Source organism: Periplaneta americana, chromosome 17, assembly GCF_040183065.1.
Source record: "Periplaneta americana isolate PAMFEO1 chromosome 17, P.americana_PAMFEO1_priV1, whole genome shotgun sequence".
In the NCBI taxonomy this organism is placed as follows: Eukaryota; Metazoa; Arthropoda; class Insecta; order Blattodea; family Blattidae; genus Periplaneta; species Periplaneta americana.
This window is the reverse complement of record NC_091133.1, coordinates 35,304,219-35,325,702: the sequence shown is the minus strand read 5'-3', so window position 1 is coordinate 35,325,702 and position 21,484 is coordinate 35,304,219. Positions and strand designations below refer to the sequence as shown.

The window sequence follows — 21,484 nt, the reverse complement described above, 5'->3', positions numbered from 1 at the left end:
AATTATTTGGATAATTTCATTCTGGTACCTAAACATCCGATCCCTATTAAATACTAAGTAATGCTAGTATTTTAACGCACATATATTCTGTAAATTAGTAGACATAACAATACCTTAGCTGAGAACAAAAGAATGTGACTTACTGCAATTCAATAAAAATATTAATCCCGATGTTCATTTCTTTGTAATATCGACGTTTACAGGAATAAAAATCGATTCTTATCTGCATTGTCATATATAAAACCCTCGAACCTCGGTTTCTTCTCAAGCTGCGCCTCGACTTCGTTTTAGAAATCGACCCTTAGTCTCTGTGCTGATTCTTCTGTCATAAAATTACATTGGGAACTACTATCAAGAACACATTTACATTGTTGTATGTCTCCTTGTGCATTCTTTACCACAAGGATGGCTGTCGACAATACATGTGACTTTACTTCATTCTTGATGCTGTGACATGCTTGTTGTGTAGTCATGGAACCCTTCTGCTGTATCTCTACGTCTGGTTTGGATGTAGGAGTATGGTGCTTCTCTCCACACTGTTTGCAGGTCCTGGCTCGACAATCCTTCATCGAATGTTGGCTTCGCAAACATTTCCAACAGAGTCTGCTTAGGGACGCAGTTCTTTCTCTCCTGCATATTGCTACTTGAGAAAGCTTGGCAATTGTACAGCGAATGTGACTGGTTGTAATAATAACACATAGGTTGCATCATTATCAATGCTTTACTCACTTGCCTTCTTCTATCAAACTTTACTCTGTATTTAGGTATAGGAGTCGTGCCCTTTATTGTTTCTAGTGCCTGAGATTTGTGTTCAAGAAAATCCAATAACCCCTTGAGTGTTGACATGTTTAGATCCGCACAGCTTAATTCCCATTCGCACCTACTCTGAGTGTCTATTTTTTCTAGCATCAATTGTAACAATAGTATTTTATGTAATGGAACCTCTAAAGATAGCACTTCCAATGCATTCATATTGCTCTTTACTTGGCTCACTAATGACTGTAAATCTCCATGTGATTCCTTGTGTTGGAAGTGAAAAGATTGCCATAGCATGCTTCGACATAATAAGTTTTTCGTTATTATATCTCTGATAAACCATGTCCCAAGCAGTTCTAAAATTTGCATCACATATAGTCAGATTTTCTATTAGTTTATGTGGTTCTGCCTTTAGTGGAGATTGTAAGTAATGCATTTTTTGAGCTTCTGCTAAGTCACTGTTTTTTACTATTAGACTACTAAATGTATCCCTAAAATTGAGCCAAGTGCTATAGTCTCCATAGACTGATGATTGGTAATTTTATTCTCACTTCAACTTTGAGCTGACTACTCTCCTGTGCAACATTATTTCTGCTGTCCATTATTGTTAAAAAACTTGCTTAAACCCTATCATACCGCTCTTCAAATTCTATCCTGTCCTCTGAATGTTCTTTGTCCCCTATCAATTCTAATTGCCTTGACTTTCTTCATATATCAATAGTATGCCATCTAGTCTTTCATATTTTACCTTGATCAAACTCGGTTCTATTACTTAATAAACCCTTCCAAGAAGTGTTTCAAGTCTGGTTAAATTGGGCTTGGCTAAGCCTCTCTGATGTATAAGTACCTTTGAGTCACTCATGTTGTAATTTATTTTCCTACCTTGTCAATGACAATAGTTTTGAATTTCACTGCAGAGCTGATTGATAGAAATACTGGATTCTCAGCTGTTTTCTTCACAGACGACAAGACCTAGAGCTTAATTGAATATCTGCTAGATGGAAGTACTGGTGTACTGGATTGTAGCTTCCTATCTTGAAGTTTACAGAAATTCTGCTAGATGGAAATGCTGGATTGTAGCTTCAGTAGCCTCCTACCTTACCGATCACTACTTGAAGTTGACTGGAAAAATGCTAGATGACTCTCACAGAACTTGCCTTTTCTTATACAATTCACAGCATTCATCCTTAGCCATTTGGATTTCGCCAAACTGCACTTTTATATTTCTCTGTTTTTTGCACTGTTACCTTTGTTTCCAATGTCACTAATACTTATCCGGGTCGCAAGGACCAATGTTGGGGGCTTGGTAGCTCAATTGATGTTTGAAACACACGTGGACTGTAGAATAAATGTGTTTAATCCTTAGCGATTTCTTGCTACAACAGTACACTTCCATGACACTTTCAGACGCAAACATAATATGTTAGTGTCTGAAAGTGTCATGGAAGTGTACTGTTCATATTATGAAGCTGAGTTGCCAACCTTGAAGTCCCAAACATAGCAATGTCTGCAAAAATTATCTGTTAAATCTAGAGTCCATTAAATCGAGGTTTATTGTAATGTATGTTACCTAATCAGAATGGATAAAAATTCGAATATTGCATGGTCTGTATGATAGGTTTACATTGTGAAACCTAATATTTGTGTTGCCATAATGAACAATATGTCGTCATATATTCTACTAGACAAATTGTCGGGTGAAAGTTTGTGCTTATATATTATGTTATACTTCGAAAAATTAAAGTTGGGTGTTACAGTTACAAAATTATTATAATAATAGACAAATGTGTTGAAAGTAACAATAATGTAAGAGATAAATTTGGTTTATTTACATCCTCATCAACAATGAACTTAATAATGAAATGTATGTGAAATATAAGCAATTTTATTGTTCACAGTCATAGTAATGTTATTGAAACAGCCATGAAGTACGTTCTGGAAGAGCGAGATGAGAAACCTTCAGCTGGACTCACACATCAAGATTTATTCTACAGAGAGGTGAGACTTTCAGAAATCATTTTATGTTTAATTTTATAAATTCTTGTAATGTTCCTCTATGTCTCATTAATTGAATATGAACGGTGGGAAAGGAGATAGGGGAAGAAGAGGAGAAGTGAGATAGGGAAGGAAGGATGTAGAAATAAGACAAAACTTAATTAAGGTGAAAACCATCTGCAATCACGTTATGAAGGTTTTGTATGCCAGCAAATGTTGAATATTGCAAGATTATGTTTCGTAGAGCTCACTATTCAATGTCATTTCAGAGAAAATGGGTCCCTCCCACTATTTGATGTCTTAATATCGCACACCAAACCTCTACTTTCAATGAGTGCAAGGGTTTTTCATGTAAAACATGCAGGTTCTCTGTGGACCATTACCTGTATCTATTGTTTCGACTGTTTATGTATCACTGAAAAACATTATCCAACTGGCGAATTCCATTATGTCGCACCATTGCATTATGTTTCACAGCATTGGTTTGTTTTTCGGTTCTTGGACACCATGAATACAATATGCATGCAGTATAAGTTTTTTATAGCCCTCTGGACACCCTCATATTGCACTGCTAATTTTCGTCAACTTTTCGTTGGGGACTATTGTAATGTCACACTCACATTCTCTAGTAGTTTCACAGTCAACACAGTCAACACAGCCTTCTCTTCTTCTTCCTATTCCTAATACTTTCTGTTTCACGGAAATTAGCTAATGATTCGAATAATAGTTGTGGTTAGGAACAGGGATGTCCAGATACAACAAAATTGTTCAATCACACCTGAAAAATAAACATAATTTATTCCAAGGAAAATGGCATATTTCACGAAAAAACACAATCCATTACTGTCTGCCATGTCCTTAACATCACTAAGCACATAGACATGCTACTTGATTGGAGAAGCATTATGATATCTCGTGATAGGGTGCCAAAATATGGCAAATTATTCCTTTTTTTTTTTTTTTTTTTTTTTATTCATATGTGCAATGTGCGTGATAATAATTTGATCGCACTCTACATAAAATCATCCCAAAACATAAAAAGGCAAACAAAGGAAAATGTGGAAACTACAGAGGCAAACTTTGTTGTGTAATTGTTTCAAAATTTATGAAAGAATTTTCATTAGAAAATTAAATAACGTTTTGGAAAGCTCACTTTGAGAAGAACAGTGTGCTTTCAAGAACAGAAGATAGTGGATCCAATTTTTTTTTTGAGAACTTATTGCAAAGAAATGGGAATGTGGACAAGATTTTTACATAATCTTTGTAGACTTTGAGACAGCCCATGATCATGCAGAATTATGGGAAGCTTTAGAAAATTTGCAAGTTTCAGAGAAATTAACTGAAAAAATAAAAACATGTGAAACAAGTGAAAAATGTATTAGGACATCAGTAGGAATGACAAATTGATTCAAAACAAATGCAGAAGTGAGACAAATTGTTCTGTGATCATTTTTGTTAATATAGTGTTAGACAAATTGCGAATAAGGTCATAGGTAAAGACAAAAAACCAGATCTTAGAACTCGTACGCAGATTTCATGATGAGAGACATTCAGAAAAAAATCATAGAAGATAGACTACTGTAGAACAATATAAATCAATAATTATTGCAGAAGAATATGATTTAAAGGTAAACAGTGAGAAAACAGTTGTTACGAAAATTTCAAACTAATCTTAACCTTTGCTTCAGAAACATGGACATACACGAAAAGGAATCTAAGCAGACTCTGGGCTTTAGAAATATGGTTTTACATCGAATATTGTAAAAAAGAAGAAGAGGCTGCATAATTAACATCATTAGGAGAACTCTAAATAATATAGAAACATTAATAAACTTAGGAAACAACAGGTTCAGACACCCAGACAGAATGGAAAATACAAGATTACAAGAATATTAAATCTAAAGGTGAAAGGAAATCAGCCAAGAGGAAAATCACAGGAAAGCTGGATAAACCAAATTAAGAGAAACTTACAGGATCGAGAATATGAATGGAAAAGAAATGAACAAAGGAAATGCATGGGACCCATAATTCTAGAATGTAGTGCTAATTAGCAGCTAGAAAGTTGTAAATATGTAGGGGTTACTCTCAGTAATAACAATGTTTACATTACCAAAATAAATGAACGAGTAAACCAAGGTAAAAAGCAGCTATAGTATTGAACTCAATACTTTGGATAGGGTTGCCATACGTCTGGGAAAGTCTCGTCATATGACCTCTTTTGTAGGGTTAAATTTTTCGTCTGGGTGGGTTTTTAGATTTTGCCTAATTGTCTGGGTTTTACGTTAAGTTTAAAATACGACATTACTAGTGAAGAAAAATGTCTCAAATGTTTATGACAGTTACTTTGTTGTGATTGGATATATGCTAATCATTGCAGTTAAGTAATGCTTTAGCCCACCCCATCCCAACCCACCTCACTTTAAATGCTCTCATGAACTTCCCTCTCTCCACTCTTTGACCGCATTATTATTGGTTTTATTTTTGTAATCAGCTTGCGTCTTGTGATTAAGACTGTAGCCACTAGGTGGCAATGCTACATGTTGTCTTTCGATTACTATTGCTTGCCGGCTGCCGCCTTTCATAATGGTTTTTTTGTTCTGTGCATGCTTGTAATTTGTACGAGAAGAAATGCCGAAAAGAAAGTATAAATTTTCTGCTGAGTTACGGAAGAAGTATCCTTGTTTTTGAAGAGGTAAATATGATTTCGAAATGGTACATTTGATTGTGAAAAACGCAAAAGAGCCGTTCAAGGAGAAAGTTCTACAGAATTAACCGACTTCTTTGTAAAACCTGGCAGCAAATTGGAAGATGAAGTAACCACAGCAGAAGGAACTTTTGCTTTCCACACCGTTAAACACCACAGTAGTTGCAATATGATAGTGTGCATATTGAAGATTATGTTCCCAAATTCGGATATTGCGAAGAAGTTTTATTGTGGAAAGACGAAAACAGAGACAGAGGCAATTACAAAACTCTGTTTTGCATCCGATTCTTTGGGAAATGTTTTAAAATCCATTGAAGAAAATGAAATACTTTATTGCGGAGTTTCCACTGATGTAAGTAACCATGGTTCGATAGAGCTCTTTCCAATAGTTATCCAGTATTTCGACTGGAAGAATGGTGATTTGCAGTCCAAAATAATTGAGTTGAAAAGTCAACCCAATGAGACTCAGATACAATATCGTCATATACGAAGGAAACTCTGGAAAGTAAAGGACTGGTAAAGAAATGCATAGCATTCACAGGTGACAACTGCAACACGATATTTGGATGGATATTACGGGATTCGGAAGGAAGAAATGTTTTTACTAAGTTGAAGAAATAGTACACAACAAAACTTTAATTGGTATGGGATGTCCAGCACACATTTTGAATAATTGTGTTCATCAAGCAGCAGACACTGGATGTTGATGTTGAAAGTATTATTTCCAAGATATACCAGTACTTTCACATCTGTACAGTGTGAATGGAGCACCGAATTTGCGAATTTGTAGACATTGACTACAGAAAACTGTTATCTCATAGCAAGACAAGTTGGTTGTTATTATTTCCAGGCATCTTCACGTTTTCAGCTCTCAGGGCATTTTTTCTCTCACTCAATAAGCCATCAACTGTGTTAAAAAAGTTCTTCGAAGACGAGTTTAGTGAATTACATTGATTTCATTTGGAGTCTTTTAGGAGTATGTTTCACTCGTATATTTCAGAACTTGAAAGGGAAAATAATTCAGTTGCGGAGATTCTGAAAATCCTCATTTGTGTTCAGGACATGCTCACTGAACATAAGAGAAACACCTTTATGTCTCTCAAAGTTAAGAGCCTCCAAGAAGAAAAGCATAAGGAAGTTCGTCACAAATTCTGTGTTGAAGTAGATGACTTATATGATAGTTGCATTGAATATCTTGAAAATTGGTTGGACCCCATGAAAGAGATGTTTCATTTGGATGTCTCTTAGTGTTAGTGAATCACTTGACTGGGACGAAGTATAATCTTCCATTAAATTTCTTCTGTATAGGGATGTCTCCATAAATGATGTGAAGTGCTTTGATCGATTCTGCAACCTCAAGAAATTTGTGAATCATTACAAATATGAGTTCAGTAATGTTCAAGCACATCAGAAGTGGACCAAGTATTTTGAGTCCTCTAATATTGTGTGCCACTCAGAACTTTTGAAGATTGCACAGTTTGTTTTTGCTATTGTATGATGTAATGCCAATGTCGAACACATTTTCTGTTTCATGCAAAGTCAGTGGAGCAAAGAAAGAGGAAACTTATTTGTCGAATCAGTGCGAAGTATATTGCTAGTTCAGTATAATTATAAGCATGTTACTTACAAAGAATTTCAGAACTATCTTTTAATTATTCAGCAATTATTGAACAAAATGAGATCTACAGAGAAATATGCTTGCACCAGTCAGCATCAGAAAGATGGACAAAGTGTATCTCAAAGTGACAGATCTAAGGTAACTTTATTGTACAGCTTGATTCAACATTATTGGCCCCTGTCCTTGGTTATTTGGCTAATGAGTGAGCTGTGTGTTGCCTCATAAGAAAGAAATTTTAATCACAAATGTGCATAGCAAGGGAAGAGGGAAGAGGTAGAATAAAAATAATATCTGTGCTCGTAGCTGAGGGACACTCATGTGAAGAAAATATAAGTCATCATGACATTGTTTAGTCAGTAATAGGATGTGTGAAAGAATATTGTGTTTTTAAGGCAGAGTGTACCGCAACATGATAAGAAGGAAATGTTTGTTGTTATGACTGCGCGGCCTGACCTATGTGACTCAGCCCGCCAGTAGTGATGAGTAACTCACTCTTAGTGTATCTACTTACTTTTTGCAGGGGCCAAAATCCCTGAATCAAGCTGTAACAATATAGGATACCAAAATATTGAAATTGTGTGTTATTTTTTTTTTATTTTTTATTTTTTTGTAATTACACTCATAGTTATAAAGATTAAATTATAACCAATTCACTTGTTTGTGTTATTATTTTGTTATTTAAGGTTTACTGTTGTCATTACAGCTTTGTATGGTACACACATAAGATTTTTTAACATTCTGGACTCTAAATTATACTGGGAAGCTAGAAGGCAAATGGAGAACTTCCGAGTGCTTGGGCAATAGATACTGCTGCTGCTGCTGCTTCTCTTCTTCTTTTCAGCAAGAATCATTCCCCTCCTCCTTTTATTGTGTTCTCGTTTTGTAAGGTCAATTCAACTATGCCTCTAATAGTCTTTATCTTTCTATGCTTTCATAAGCTTTCAACAGTTACTACAGCATATTTTAACACCTTTGCACTCCTTATTATTCCAACTCTCTTCTTCAAGTCCTCTCTCCTCATAATTACTGCTGTATTTCACAGATCCAACTTCGTCTTTGTCTTCTAAAGCATCTTCATTCTTCAGGCATTCACATCAATAGTATTTTCACTACCGTCAACCGGGTATACTTTACACAAGGGGGGTAACTTTACACATTTCTAGAAAAATGGTGTATAACAGTTTTAATAATGGCACACACTTCAGTCTACTACACGTATGTGCTGTTGTCACATAGAATCAGTTCCACGGAGTTGCTACCCTTGTGTAAAGTATACCCGGTTGACAGTAACCTTTTTTGTAACATTCTTCTGATGTGTGGATATCATTTGAGTTTTTGTTCTCCGATATACAATAGAATTCTTCGTATCCGGCAACTGTGGGACAAAGCCAGTGCGGGATAACTGGTTTTGCTGGATAATTCGAAAATATGCATATAGACACACTGTACTGCACAAACATTTTTTTTTCCATGTTGAAATTTAGCGATTTTCATGTAGATATTTGCAACAAAGTTTTAAAATACGTACAATGTTTCTTTTTAGTACTGAATATGGTAGTGAACATTCTTCAGTCCATAATTATTATTGTAATATAGTAATACATAATAGCGTAAAAAATACTACGTTTTCGTAACCTTATGACAATTTTAAATGGCGTTCATGTGACGTAACAGCCAACAGTGTAGCCAACATTGCAACTATAAAGACTGTGAGGTAGCGTGATGATTTGAGCACAAGAACATTTCGCATGTGTTTCGCAGAATCCACTATCCATCACTCAAATGAAATTTTTACACACTGTAGGAACAGAGAATTTCACACTTTTCTATTTAGACTCATCCAACACTCCTTTGAAACGGGCACGTTCAAGTGGTAAATTTAAAGATATTGTCTCTGTGCATTGTTTGCAAGGTCCAAGTGACAGCTTACTGATGCTACCCTCTACTCCAGGGACATGACGGTTTTTTTTTTTTGTCTATGTTTTCCTGTGTGAACAATGTAAAGAGTAAATACAATATGCGGAATGTCCTATCCATGAAAACACTCACATCTTCGTCAGACTATTCTCTTTCGCATGAATGACTTTTTTTTTGGCCTAGCCAAAAGTGGCGTTGTTTTGGTATTGCCAGTTATTTGGGTGCTGGATATGAGGAATTTTGCTGTACCTGAATTAGCTTCCTAGTTCACTTGCATAATATCCCTTACAATCTCATTCCTTTTTTTTTTTTTTTTTAAGACTTACAAGCTGCATGCCTTATAAAATCCATATGATGTATATGGCATATTTATTTGTCAGCCAATTTTACTATTCATAGTTATGGTGGACCTTTACTTTTCTGTTTTTCGATCCATCATTACTTTAATACAGGCGCATCCAGAAAGTAAGTTTCCCGATTTTTTCCCCTTGAAAGTAAACGTAATTTGCCGTGTCAATTATGTATGCGTAACAGATCTATGACGTATCAATCATATGCCAGCTGGACAGGTCCAGTCTGGTGCCAGTAGCGTGGCAGCAGTGGTCCAAAATGGAAGCTCTTATTCCTTCTCCCGCCGCCTGCGAGGTTCGGTCGGTGATAAAGTTCTTTAATGCACAAAGCATTGCGCCAATTGAAATTCATTGGCAGCTCTGTCAGGTCTATGGGCCAAACATCATGAGCAAGCAGATGGTGCGTCGCTGGTGTAGGCAGTTTTCCGAAGTCGTCAGAGTGTCCATGATGAAGAGCGCAGTGGTCGACCATCCCTCATCAATGATGATCGTGTTGAGCTGGTGCGAAATGCATCATGGAGAACCGTCACTTCACGATTACGGAGCTGAACAGCCATTTTCCGCAGATATCGCGATCCTTGTTGCATGCGATTGTCACTAAGCACCTGCTGTTCAAAAAAGTGTGTGCCAGGTGGGTGCCAAAAAACCTGACATCCGAACACAAAATGCAACATTTAGGAGCAGCGCTGACATTTCTGCAACAGTATCACGATGACGGCGACGAGTTCCTCGACAGGATCATCATGGGCGATGAGACTTGGATTTCGCACTTCACCCTGGAAACCAAGCAGCAGTCAATGCATTGGCGGCATAGTAGATCTCCGGTCAGGACGAAATTCAAACAGACACTGTCAGTACGGAAAATGATGTGCACGGTGTTCTGGGACAGGAAGGGCATTCTGCTCATTAACTTCCTTCCAAGAGGTGAAACAGTGAACGCTGACTGTTACTGTGAAACACTGCGAAAATTGCGATGTGCCATTCAAAACAAGAGGCGTGGAATGCTTACTGCAGGTGTTGTGCTCCTCCATGACAATGCTCGTCCACTTACGGCTTGGCGCACAGCAGCTGTTTTGACGGAATTTGGCTGGGAGTTGTATGATCATCCACCCTACAGTCCTGATCTTGCTCCCAGCGATTTTCACGTTTTCTTGCACCTCAAGAAATTCCTGTCCTCCGGTGAGCGTTTTGGCAATGACAAAGAGCTGAAGACGTCTGTCACACGCTGGTTCCATTCACAGGCGGCAGAGTTCTATGACAGAGGGATACAAAAGTTGATCCCACGATACGACAAGTGTCTCAATTCTGATGGTGGCTATGTTGAAAAATATCTGAAACATTGCTGTACCTGTTGCCAATAAATGTTTTCCTGAAAGTGTGTTCTTTTTTTTTTTAAATAGGGAAACTTACTTTCTGTTTGCGCCTCGTATATACTCACATACTACCATTTTGCGTTAATATATTCATCTACAAGTATTCTCGTGTAATTCCTATCCTTCTGTTCTAACTGGATTGCTGTCTATCCTTCCATATCTATCCTCTTCTGTTCTCTCATACCTGGACTGTCTTCCTTCCATTTATCATGTTCCTATAAAATATATATATCAGGTGTTTCACACCACTCGTATCAGCCTTTTTTTCTCGAAAACTGTGATACTGGTTGTTCATATAAAAAATTTTGATAACCAAAACCTATGTAAAAATCGATTAGTGGTAGTACCATTTCCCGTAACAAACTGGAAGTAGGGAACATGAGTCATTGAAGGTACCATTGGAAACTACTTTTAAAAAGAAACAACTTTTACTGAAACTTTTTTTTCTAACTTTTATTGTTTACTCATAAAACAACAAAAATGGTATCTTCTGAGAAATGCTGTATGTTGTTTAAGTACGTACACTCTTCATAGTAAGTGTTCAAAGTGTACTCCACCCTGTGCTAAACAATGCTCTGATCATCTCCTAACATCCGTGATTGCACTTCAGCACAGCCGAGAGTCCCACTTCTTTAATTCTTTGTTTCATGTCTTCTCTAGTTGTTGGACGCATCTGGCAACCCATGTCTTTAATTCTCCCCCACAAGAAGGCTTGCCATGACTCAGGATTGCACCATAATACAGTGTTTAGAATCCTGAAAGACAGCAAATTTCATTCATACTATATTCATCTCGATCAGAATCTTGGGGGACATAACTTCCAGTCTCATGTTGATTTCTGCAACTGTTTTCTAAACACAGACCGTGATTTCGAGCTCAGAATTCTGTGGACTGATGAGGCAACTTTCAAAAGTAATGGTCAGGTGAATCTCTACAATGGTCTCTGGTTAATCCACACTGGCTACGTGAAGTGGATTATCAGCATACAGCATATGTGGAGCCTCAACATATAGTGTGGCCTCCCCGGACACCGTCATAAGATCATACATTTTTGAGGAGAACTTGAATGATAGAATGCATGCTTCTTCTGAACATTATACACCATTTGCTTCATGATGTTCCCCTTGTGCTTCAGTTAATGATGTGGCTTCAGTAGGATGGCTGTATAGCTCACTTTTCATGTAGGGCTCGACAAGTTATTAACCAGTTACTTCCCCTATGGTGGATTGGACAAGGAGGACCAGTAACTTCGTCAGCTCAGTCTCCTGACTTCGCTCCAAATGACTTCTTCTTGTGGAAGACAATTAAAGACATGTTCTACCAGGTGCGTCCAACAACTAGAGAAGACATGAAACAAAGAGGTGATCAGAACATTGTTTAGCACAGGGTGGCATACATTTTGAACACTTACTATGGAGTGTACGTACATATACAACATGCAGCATTTCTCAGAAGATACCATTTTTGTTGCTTTTTGAGTAAACAAAAAAAGATAGAAAAAAAAGTTCCAGTAAAAGTAATTTCCAATGGCACCTTCAATGACCCATATTCTCATTTAAAATTTCGACGTTGACCACAGGTACTCCTATTTCCGTTTTGTTATGGGAAATCATACTGCCACCAATCAATTCTTTACATAGGTTTATGATTATCAAAATTTTTTTATGAACAACCAGTATCACATAGTTTTCGAGAAAAAAGGCTGGTACGGTGTGTATATCAGCCTTTTTTCTCGAAAACTATGTGATACTGGTTGTTCGTAAAAAAATTTTGATAACCAAAACCTATGTAAAGAATCGATTGGTGGCAGTACCATTTCCCGTAACAAACCAGAAGTATATCTATGGTCATCTTCGAAATTTCAAATGAGAATATGGATCATTGAAGGTGCCATTGGACACTACTTTAACTGAAACTTTTTTTCTAACTTTTATTGTTTACTCACAAAGCAACAAAAATGGGTATTTTCTGAGAAATGTTGTATGTTATGTACGTACACTCTTCATAGTAAGTGTTCAAAATGTACGCCACCCTGTGGTAAACAATGTTCTGATCTCCTCCTAACATCCGTGATTGCACGGAGACCTTCAGCACAGCTGAGAGACACACATGGTGTGGCTTCTCTAATTCTTTGTTTTATGTGTTCTCTAGTTATTGGACACACCTGGTAGATCATGTCTTTATTTCTCCCCCACAAGAAGAATTGCCCGTGATTCAGGATTGCATCATAATACAGTGTTTAGAATTCTCAAATACAACAAATTTTGTTCATACCATATTCATCTCCATCAGGAACGTGGGGGATATGACTTTCAGACTCGTGTTGATTTCTGTAACTGATTTATAAAGATGGACTGTGATTTTGAGCTCAGAATTCTGTGGAATGATGAGGCAACTTTTAAAAGTAATTGTCAGGTGAATCTCTACAATTCCCATTACTGGTCTCCGGTTAATTCACACTGGTTACATGAAGTGGATTACCAGGACATGTGGCGCCTCAACACATGGTGTGGTCTCCTCTGACACCGAGTCATAGGCCCATACTTTTTTGAAGAGAACTTGAATGATAGAATGCACGCTTCCTCCGAAACATTTTGCACCAGTTGCTTCGTGATGTTCCCCTTGCACTTTGGTTAACGATGTGGCTTCAACAGTGTGGCTGCCCAGCTCACTTTTCACGTAGGACTCGAGTTATTAACCGTTTATTCCCCTATGGTGGATTGGACAAGGAGGACCAGTAGCTTGGCCTGGCCGATCTCGTGTCTTCGCTCCAAATGACTTCTTCTTGAGGGGGAGAATTAAAGACATATTTCACCAGGTGCATCGAACAACTAGAGAAGATATGAAACAAAGAATTAGAGAAGCCTGTATGTCTCTCAGCTGTGCTGAAGGTCTCCGTGCAATCATGGATGTTAGGAGGAGATCAGAACATTGTTTAGCACAGGGTGGCGGATATTTTGAACACTTACTATGAAACGTGTACATACATAAACAACATACAACATTTCTCAGAAAATACCATTTTTGTTGCTTTGTGAGTAAACAATAAAGGTTAGAAAAAAAAGCTTTAGTAAAAGTTGTTTCTTTTTAAGAGTAGTTTCTAATGGCACCTTCAGTGACTCATGTTCTCATTTGAAATTTCGAAGTTGACCACAGGTACCCCTACTTCCAGTTTTTTACGGGAAATGGTACTGCCACCAATCAATTCTTTACATAGGGTAGGTTTTGGTTATCAACATTTTTTTATGAACAACCATTATCATATAGTTTTCGAGAAAAAAGGCTGATACGGGTGGTCTGAAACACTTGGTATATATTGTGATGGCCATGTGAGATTCGATCTCACGACCGACGGAGGAAGGGCTAAGTCAGCCGTGTTTGGGTGGGTTGCGTGCGCATCTGCTTCCTGGGGCATGTGCTATAGCGGAGAGGAGAGAGGAGAGGGAGCGACCGTGGCAGAGACGGGAGATATCGGGATTATTCGAGATCGCGAACTCTCCAAAAACTATGATTTGGTTATAAAAGAGAAGACGCAAGTCAGTCAGTCAGTCAGTCAGTCAGTAAGGCAGTGCTAAAGTTAGTGGAGAGCAAGCCTGCCAGTCTTGTGTAGCAGTGAAGCCAGCTTCAAGGCCGGAGTTCGACTTGAGTTGTGTCCGTAACTGTGGAGCCGGAAGTCCTGAGTTCGAGTGCAGTGGACCGCAGTTGGGGGACCTGAGTTCGAAGTTCAGTGGACTGTCTCTGAAGGTCTGGGGTTCGAGATACTGTGAACTCGAGTGACTGAGCTAGAAGAGCTTACTAGCCAAGGCAAACGAACTGAGAACTGACAGTTCTGATTTGTAAATAGTGCTTTGTGAACATTAGTTAAAATTAACAGTTCATTGTTGTTCTCAATAATCCAAGTAAATTGTCATTGTCGTCTGTGGAGTGCAATAACAAATACTGTGTTGAGTGCAAATCCTATTGTTGACGAGAGCGTTTAAGGTGAATTGTAGAAATGAATTATTGTTGAAATAATAAAATTACATTGTTGTTTTGTAAATAAAGTTACAATACACACACACACACATCTACCTTTCATTAATTATTTGCATTATCTTTATTCTCAATTTTCAAATCCACCTACTCTCATTCATTCTTTCCCAGCTATTTTCTCCTAAATTATTTATATACCAGGACATTCGATAAGTAATGGCAACAATGCTGTAAATCAGTGCTCCTAACGGTGACCATGGGAATCTTGTAGTATATAACAGAGCAGCGATTCTTGCATAAACCTCCTTGAAGTAACCTTATTTTGTAAATACTGTCACTACTTCTGATTTGTAGTAAGTAATACAGCCTTAAAAATTGTTTAGTAGGTACAAACAAAGATGCCTCATAAAATCCAAGTTGCAAGGGGAAAAAGTGCAACTCAATGTTTTAGGGCATTACAAGAAGCATGTGGGAGGGAAGATGGAGGGAAAGCTTTCAATCAAGAGTTGGCATCCATAGAGCTCAGTGACATATATCCAGAATTGTTGCTGCAGATGGAGTCCGACATCTTCCAAGGATTTGGCAATGTATTATTGACATGGCAGGGGACTATATTTGAATTATATGATGTCAAAAGTAACCTAAGTAAATTTAATGTGAAACAGTAACTATGTTGCCATTACTTTTCGAATGCCCTAGTACATTTTCATTCTCTTTATTTTACAACACTTACATTACTTATTTCCATACTATTCTCTCCTATATCTATTTACTTATTTATCCCTTTCTCTTCACTCCTACTCCTTAATTCCCTCTTTTATTGCCTCTTTCTGTATACTTATATCTAGAATACTCCTACAGTTATATTATCCCTGATGCTACTCCCATCTTCACAACACTGATTCACAATTCACTTAATTTCATTCCTAATTCCTCTCTCTTTCATTTCTCATTTGTTCAAATATTCATTGACTTGAATCGTTGTTTCTATGTCTGTCTTACTACAATCTTTACACTTTCTTCTGACACTTGATACTTTCTTCTCTATTCTTATCCTATTACTTCTCCCACCCCTGACTTTCCTGCACTCACTTTTTAGCACTCTTCTTCCTCTTTAATTTCACCACCATTACTATTCTGTCCTCAATTTTGCCACTCTTTTAATACCCTCTCAAAAGTCATATCTATTCTGTTCTCACAATCGTTCTTATGTTCGTTCGTACCATGTCTTCTACTTCATTTCTTCCATTTGTCTTGTCTATGCTCCTGACCTCAGACACTTCCAGCTGTTTCCTTAATCCTTCATCAGCAATATCTGCTACCTAACTCCCACTTTGATTTTGTCCTTCTGGTCAGCTGTTTTGTTCCGATAGCCAGTTTCAGGTATCACTATTGTACACTTCCACTCAAAAAGAATGAGCGGACTGTTGGTCCTTAAGAATACGAGATTTAGTACGCAATTCACAAGAGTACGAATTGTATTGTACGTGGTACTTGACCGTAAAGTTATGCTGATGTTGTTCAGTGCAAGACTCCCATTTAGTGACGCTAAGACAGTGGACAGCTCAGTGTTAGAGGGTTCGACCCGCAGTCGAGTTTTTTTTTTTTCTTTTTCGGTCTTTTCTATTTGTATTTGTTTGTCCTTTTTAAAGACAAAACACTGCTGGTTATGTGGAATGTGGCCAATATAAAAGAAATGCCATATTTGGAGGTGAAGAAGATGAAACAATAGAAGAAGAAAAAAGTAAATATAAAAGACTGTGGAACTAATACCTCATCCACATACTGCCTGTGTCTTATCACAGCTCTCATTCGCAGCGGCATGGAGTTCTCGAGATTGAGGAAAAGTTCTTGACGCAATGCCACCTCTTCCCATGCATCAACAACTCTATACCACGATTCGTCCTTGCTACGATATGGTCCTGGCCATTTGGAGCATGAAGTTTACTTCACTCTAGCCCATACATATTCCTATCGGGTTCATATCAGGTGACATCAGAGGGTGATCCAAGAGATGGATATCACCTCCCCTGAAACCATCTTTTAACCCGAAGTGCATGGTGCATCAGATGGTTATCCTGTAGGAACACAAGTATTCCTTCAGGATAACGATCCCAAGTGGAAGGAACTATTACATTCTCCAAAAAATGGAGACAGGCTGCCATGTTGAATCTCCTGTGTTACGTTCTGGAACTCCTGCCCCGTTGTATGACATCCAGCCCCAGTATGATATGCTTATGTGACCCGACCTTGCAAATGGATACACAAAGCAAGCATTATATCATTAGCCATCCATGTTATATACACGGACAGTATCGTCATTAGTACTCAAGATGGTTACTTCGTCGGAGAAAATTACATTTCTTCAATTGAAGTCCTCTCGAGTAGAAGTGAAAGCTATACAATCCAGCATCTGCTCAACATCCAACCTATCCTTCCTGGCAGCTCAACGAGATCTTATACCATGGCCAAGGAAGCATCTCCTAATGGTTGCTATGAAGCCCGGAGAGTTGGAACTGATTATTAATTAGGTCGAAGTTAGATATGGGTGATGCTGAACTTCCCTGATTAAACTCGCGTCCTCTTTCATGAAAGAAATTCGTGACCTTCTAGGAATTACACGATTTTTCAATATCAACTCTTGTTTTTTCTTACTTCAATATCATTTTACGTAAATCATTACTATTATTATTGCATCAATAACTATTGTACAGTAATAATAATAATAATAATAATAATAATTATTATTATTATTATTATTATTATTATTATTTATTTATTTATTTTTAGTACAACATCAATCACAGTTTGTCGACCTGGTTGGCGAGTTGGTATAGCGCTGGCCTTCTATGCCCAAGGTTGCGGGTTCGATCCCGGGCCAAGTCGATGGCATATAAGTGTGCTTAAATGCAACAGGCTCATGTCAGTAGATTTACTGGCATGTAAAAGAACTCCTGCGGGACAAAATTCTGGCACATCCGGCGATGCTGATATAACCTCTGCAGTTGCGAGCGTCGTTAAATAAAACATAACATTTAAACATTTCAATCACAGTTTTTTGTTAATCATATAATTGCAATGCAGTTTGTGGTAGAAATATATTTTGGGGGTACACTAGCAAAGAAGATTGAATATCACTGTACTAGTGAACTTTTCCTGTTTCATGCTTATTGTCATTATAGTCATTATATTATGCCAAATATAATGTGTAGACAGATAGCCTTTTGCAGAAAGAAAATTTATTATGATGTTCTAGAACCTTGTGAGAACTATGATGAGAAATCTATTTATAAAAAATAAAGGTAAGCTTACTGCACGGTATTCGAACTGGAAGTCAATGTAGTTCAGCTTCTATCATGGCTCTTGCCTTAGCCATCTATGCTATCGAAGCTTTGATAACTCGGTGTGTATTTCGTACCTTACTTATTCATATGCAAATAATGCGCAAGATTTTCAATTGATGTTACATATCTCTATTCGATTGATATTACATTCTTCAAAGCCTCAGAAGGTCTAGCATACACTATCCGGTCTGATCTGTAACATATTTCAGACTACCGAACCAAATAAGCGAATTTAAGCTACTTAAATATGCATTGTCTTGTGAACAAAGTGTCGCATGTGCTGTATGAAATACTTGGGACTTTGAATATTTCAAGCGCTTATTCATTTCGAGCGTCAGTGTACAGCTTTCCTCTTTCTTCTGCATTTCTTTCTTCCTAGCATGCTGCCTTCTGTCCACTGACCTATGCATATTTTCAAGTTCATTGTACCACCACTAGGTTTCTTGATTCACCTGCCTTTGCTCAATTTCAGTTCAAAACTCTGGTTTGTCACAATTCTTTTCACAGTATTCGAATTCATACACTTTATCATTAATTTTCAATTTGTCTTTATTCATGATTGCAAAATGTCCTTTACTTCTCAACAGTAATTTCATTCTTCTTATTTCGTAAGTAAGATCATTTTCAAAACGCAGTTTTATTCCCCTCGCATTTTTCACTCTGTTCATAGTCATTTTTTTCGTCCTTAAATTTTGAAATGTAATTAGAATTGAACGAAATTTTCCCTTGCCTACTCTGTAAGTTTCTTCTATGTGGCCATCTACGTCTACTTCGAAAAGTTTCCAACACACTCTTCAGACTTCAGACTGTTTCTTCTCCATACTCTCGTCCTCTTCTAGTTCGAAAATTATCATATCAAATTCTTCTTCCTCTGGCTATCTTCTATATCTTTAATTTTTTAACTGGTTATTTAACTGTTGTAGCTCTTAATTATGTTATTTTCCAGGTTTATCTTCAGATTTGTTATTGTCTGATTGAAATCCTATAACTGTAGTTTTATTTCCTCTCTCCCGTCTTCTATCTTCTTTAACTCTTCTTATGCTGAACCTTCCAATTCTTGCTCTATACTCATATAAATCCACACCCATTTTACTTTCATGTACTGCTGCTCCTGTTTCTCACATGATCCTGTATTACTTTAGCTTAGAGCATCATCTCTCTCTATGCTGATTACTGCAATTTGGAACAAGAGTCTGTATTTTTACTCGCCTTGGCTTCTAGTTGCTGACTCCTCATATCCATATATCATGATGCTCTGAAGTGTAACTCTGTATATCATGATCTTAATTCTTTTGTCTATCTGTTTCATTCAAAGTAAGGCTGCCATATTATGATAAGCAAAAAGAGGACACTTTATCGACACCAACTTTCGAACAGATCGCTGTTATAGATCATGTACATCATGTATGCTTAAGATGCATTTTGCACTAATAGTGTTGTTCTTATTTTTGTGCTTGACTTAATTATGCTCAGCAGTATTATCACCATAACTTTGTATACCAACACTATTGCTATTAGAAATGAATAAATATTTAAATAAATGTCATATCAAAATTACTAGTGCAAGAAGAGCTCAGATCATTGCTGTTTACTTGTGGTCTAGTTGCATGGGGTACTGGTAGATATGAAGCAATCCATTTTATGAATGTAGTTATCATATGAGGGGCTCACAATCAGAGTGGACCAAGTCCACCAGTGATCAGTTTGTGGATTAATACAATCTCGGATGAAGAAAACTTAGATTTATTCATTGCCATAACAAACAAAGTCCATAACTCATTTGTTACTCCACAGAGGGCAGCATTTTCTATGGAAAGTGAAGGTTGCTAAGCGTGAGCCAGGAACTTTAAGAGTCAATATCTCAGAACTATTCCAGATGGACTTGGTCCACTCTGGTTGTGAACCCCTTATATATAAATTTACATGTGATAGATAATCAGATATTCCTTTTCCCTCATCAGTCATTTTTTAAGAGTTTGACAGTTGGAGGCATATTTGTACAGTTGCCAGGCAGCTAGTATAGTCAAATTAATAATATAATAATTCGTGGCACTACAGCCCTTTAAGGGCCCAAACCTATCATTTCCTCCAATAAGGAAATGTTGTGATCGAACTGTGTACTGTAAAAGAATAAAAAAGAAAAATGTGTATGATCCAAGTGTTCAGCTATGCTGTGTTCTTGGTGACTGTAAACAGTAGTTGTGTGAGTTTTAATTTAATTTTTCTATCTTAACTGTAACAAAACATTAATTTTCGTATATTCTGATTTCATATTAGTAACTTCCTCTTGTTTCTCTAGATTACCAAAGTTCATCAGATCATTAAGGTATTGGCCAAAAGATCAGAAGAGGTGGTGCACAGCGACAGAAGACCTCAAGAAGTGGCAAATATGATAGCTGAAACTAATATAGTTATTCTGGTTTGTATGCCTTTAATTAATTATGTAATATAGTTATTCTGGTTCATATGCCTTTAAGTAATCATATGTGTAGAATGCTGAAAATAATTGCATGTCTCGAACAGTATTCACAATTTAAAGTTAAAATTTCCTCTTCTTCTTCTTCTTCTTCTTCTTCTTCTTCTTCTTCTTCTTCTTCGTTGTCTAGAGTTGCTACTGTAGACAATTTTCAGCAGGACGCCAAAATGTGCATGATGAGCGCAGTGGGAGGCCAACCATCATCACAGACGACCTTGTGGAGCAATGCACCATCTGCTTGCTCATGACGTTTAGGCCCATAGACCTGGCACAGCTGACGATAAATGTCAATTGGCACTATGCCCTGTGCATTCAAAAACTTTATCACTGATCGCACTTCACATGCAATGGGAGCTGGAATAGGAGAGCCCATCTTCAACCAATGAAATGAAGCTACTGAGACCACTCGGAAAGTTCTGCTAGCGCATGTGCCATGCCGCAGTCACTTCGCGCAACATATGGTTTGCTAGCTGTGGGATGAGTGGGAAAGTTACTTTATGGACGCGCCTCATGTGTATGTATTTATTGCTAACGAGGTAACAGTGAAGTTATCCTCTTTCTTGCCTCCCAATATTTGGAGGTAATATCTAAGAGTGGTACAAAGATAGAACAGAAGGAAAGAAAGAAAAATGGAAGAGACAGGCCAAAGCTTCAAAACAGATGATTAAATTTGCAAAAAAAGATTAATGGAATAAATGTTTTGAAGAGATTACGGAAAATTGGAAAGGAGACAGAAAGTTAATATATAAGATATTTAAAACTCAGTGCAATCAAACTCAGGAAACATCAAAGATCCTTACAAAATATGACTCCATAGCATGGAATAAGGATAAAATGTTGAATATCTGGAGAGATTTTTTTCTGAAATTCTTATTAGAAGACGAGTTAGCTGATAGTCAAGATCAACAAATCCTCAAAGAAGAAAAATTGTTTGATACAAGCACTGAAAGAAGATTTGACAATGTTGGATTTAGAAATA

The 21,484-nt window shown here is 37.3% G+C and overlaps 1 protein-coding gene across 5 annotated transcripts in view; it reads left to right on the top strand.

The window, feature by feature from the left end:
• Nup133 (nuclear pore complex protein Nup133) overlaps positions 1–21,484 on the top strand; it is a 337,303-nt gene that overhangs the window by 216,848 nt on the left and 98,971 nt on the right. For all 5 annotated transcript variants that reach the window (XM_069816497.1, XM_069816495.1, XM_069816494.1 and 2 more), the window contains 2 exons: positions 2,655–2,754; positions 20,329–20,448. In XM_069816497.1, coding sequence (XP_069672598.1) covers positions 2,655–2,754; positions 20,329–20,448 — 220 coding nt within the window. The remainder of the gene's footprint in view (positions 1–2,654; positions 2,755–20,328; positions 20,449–21,484) is intronic.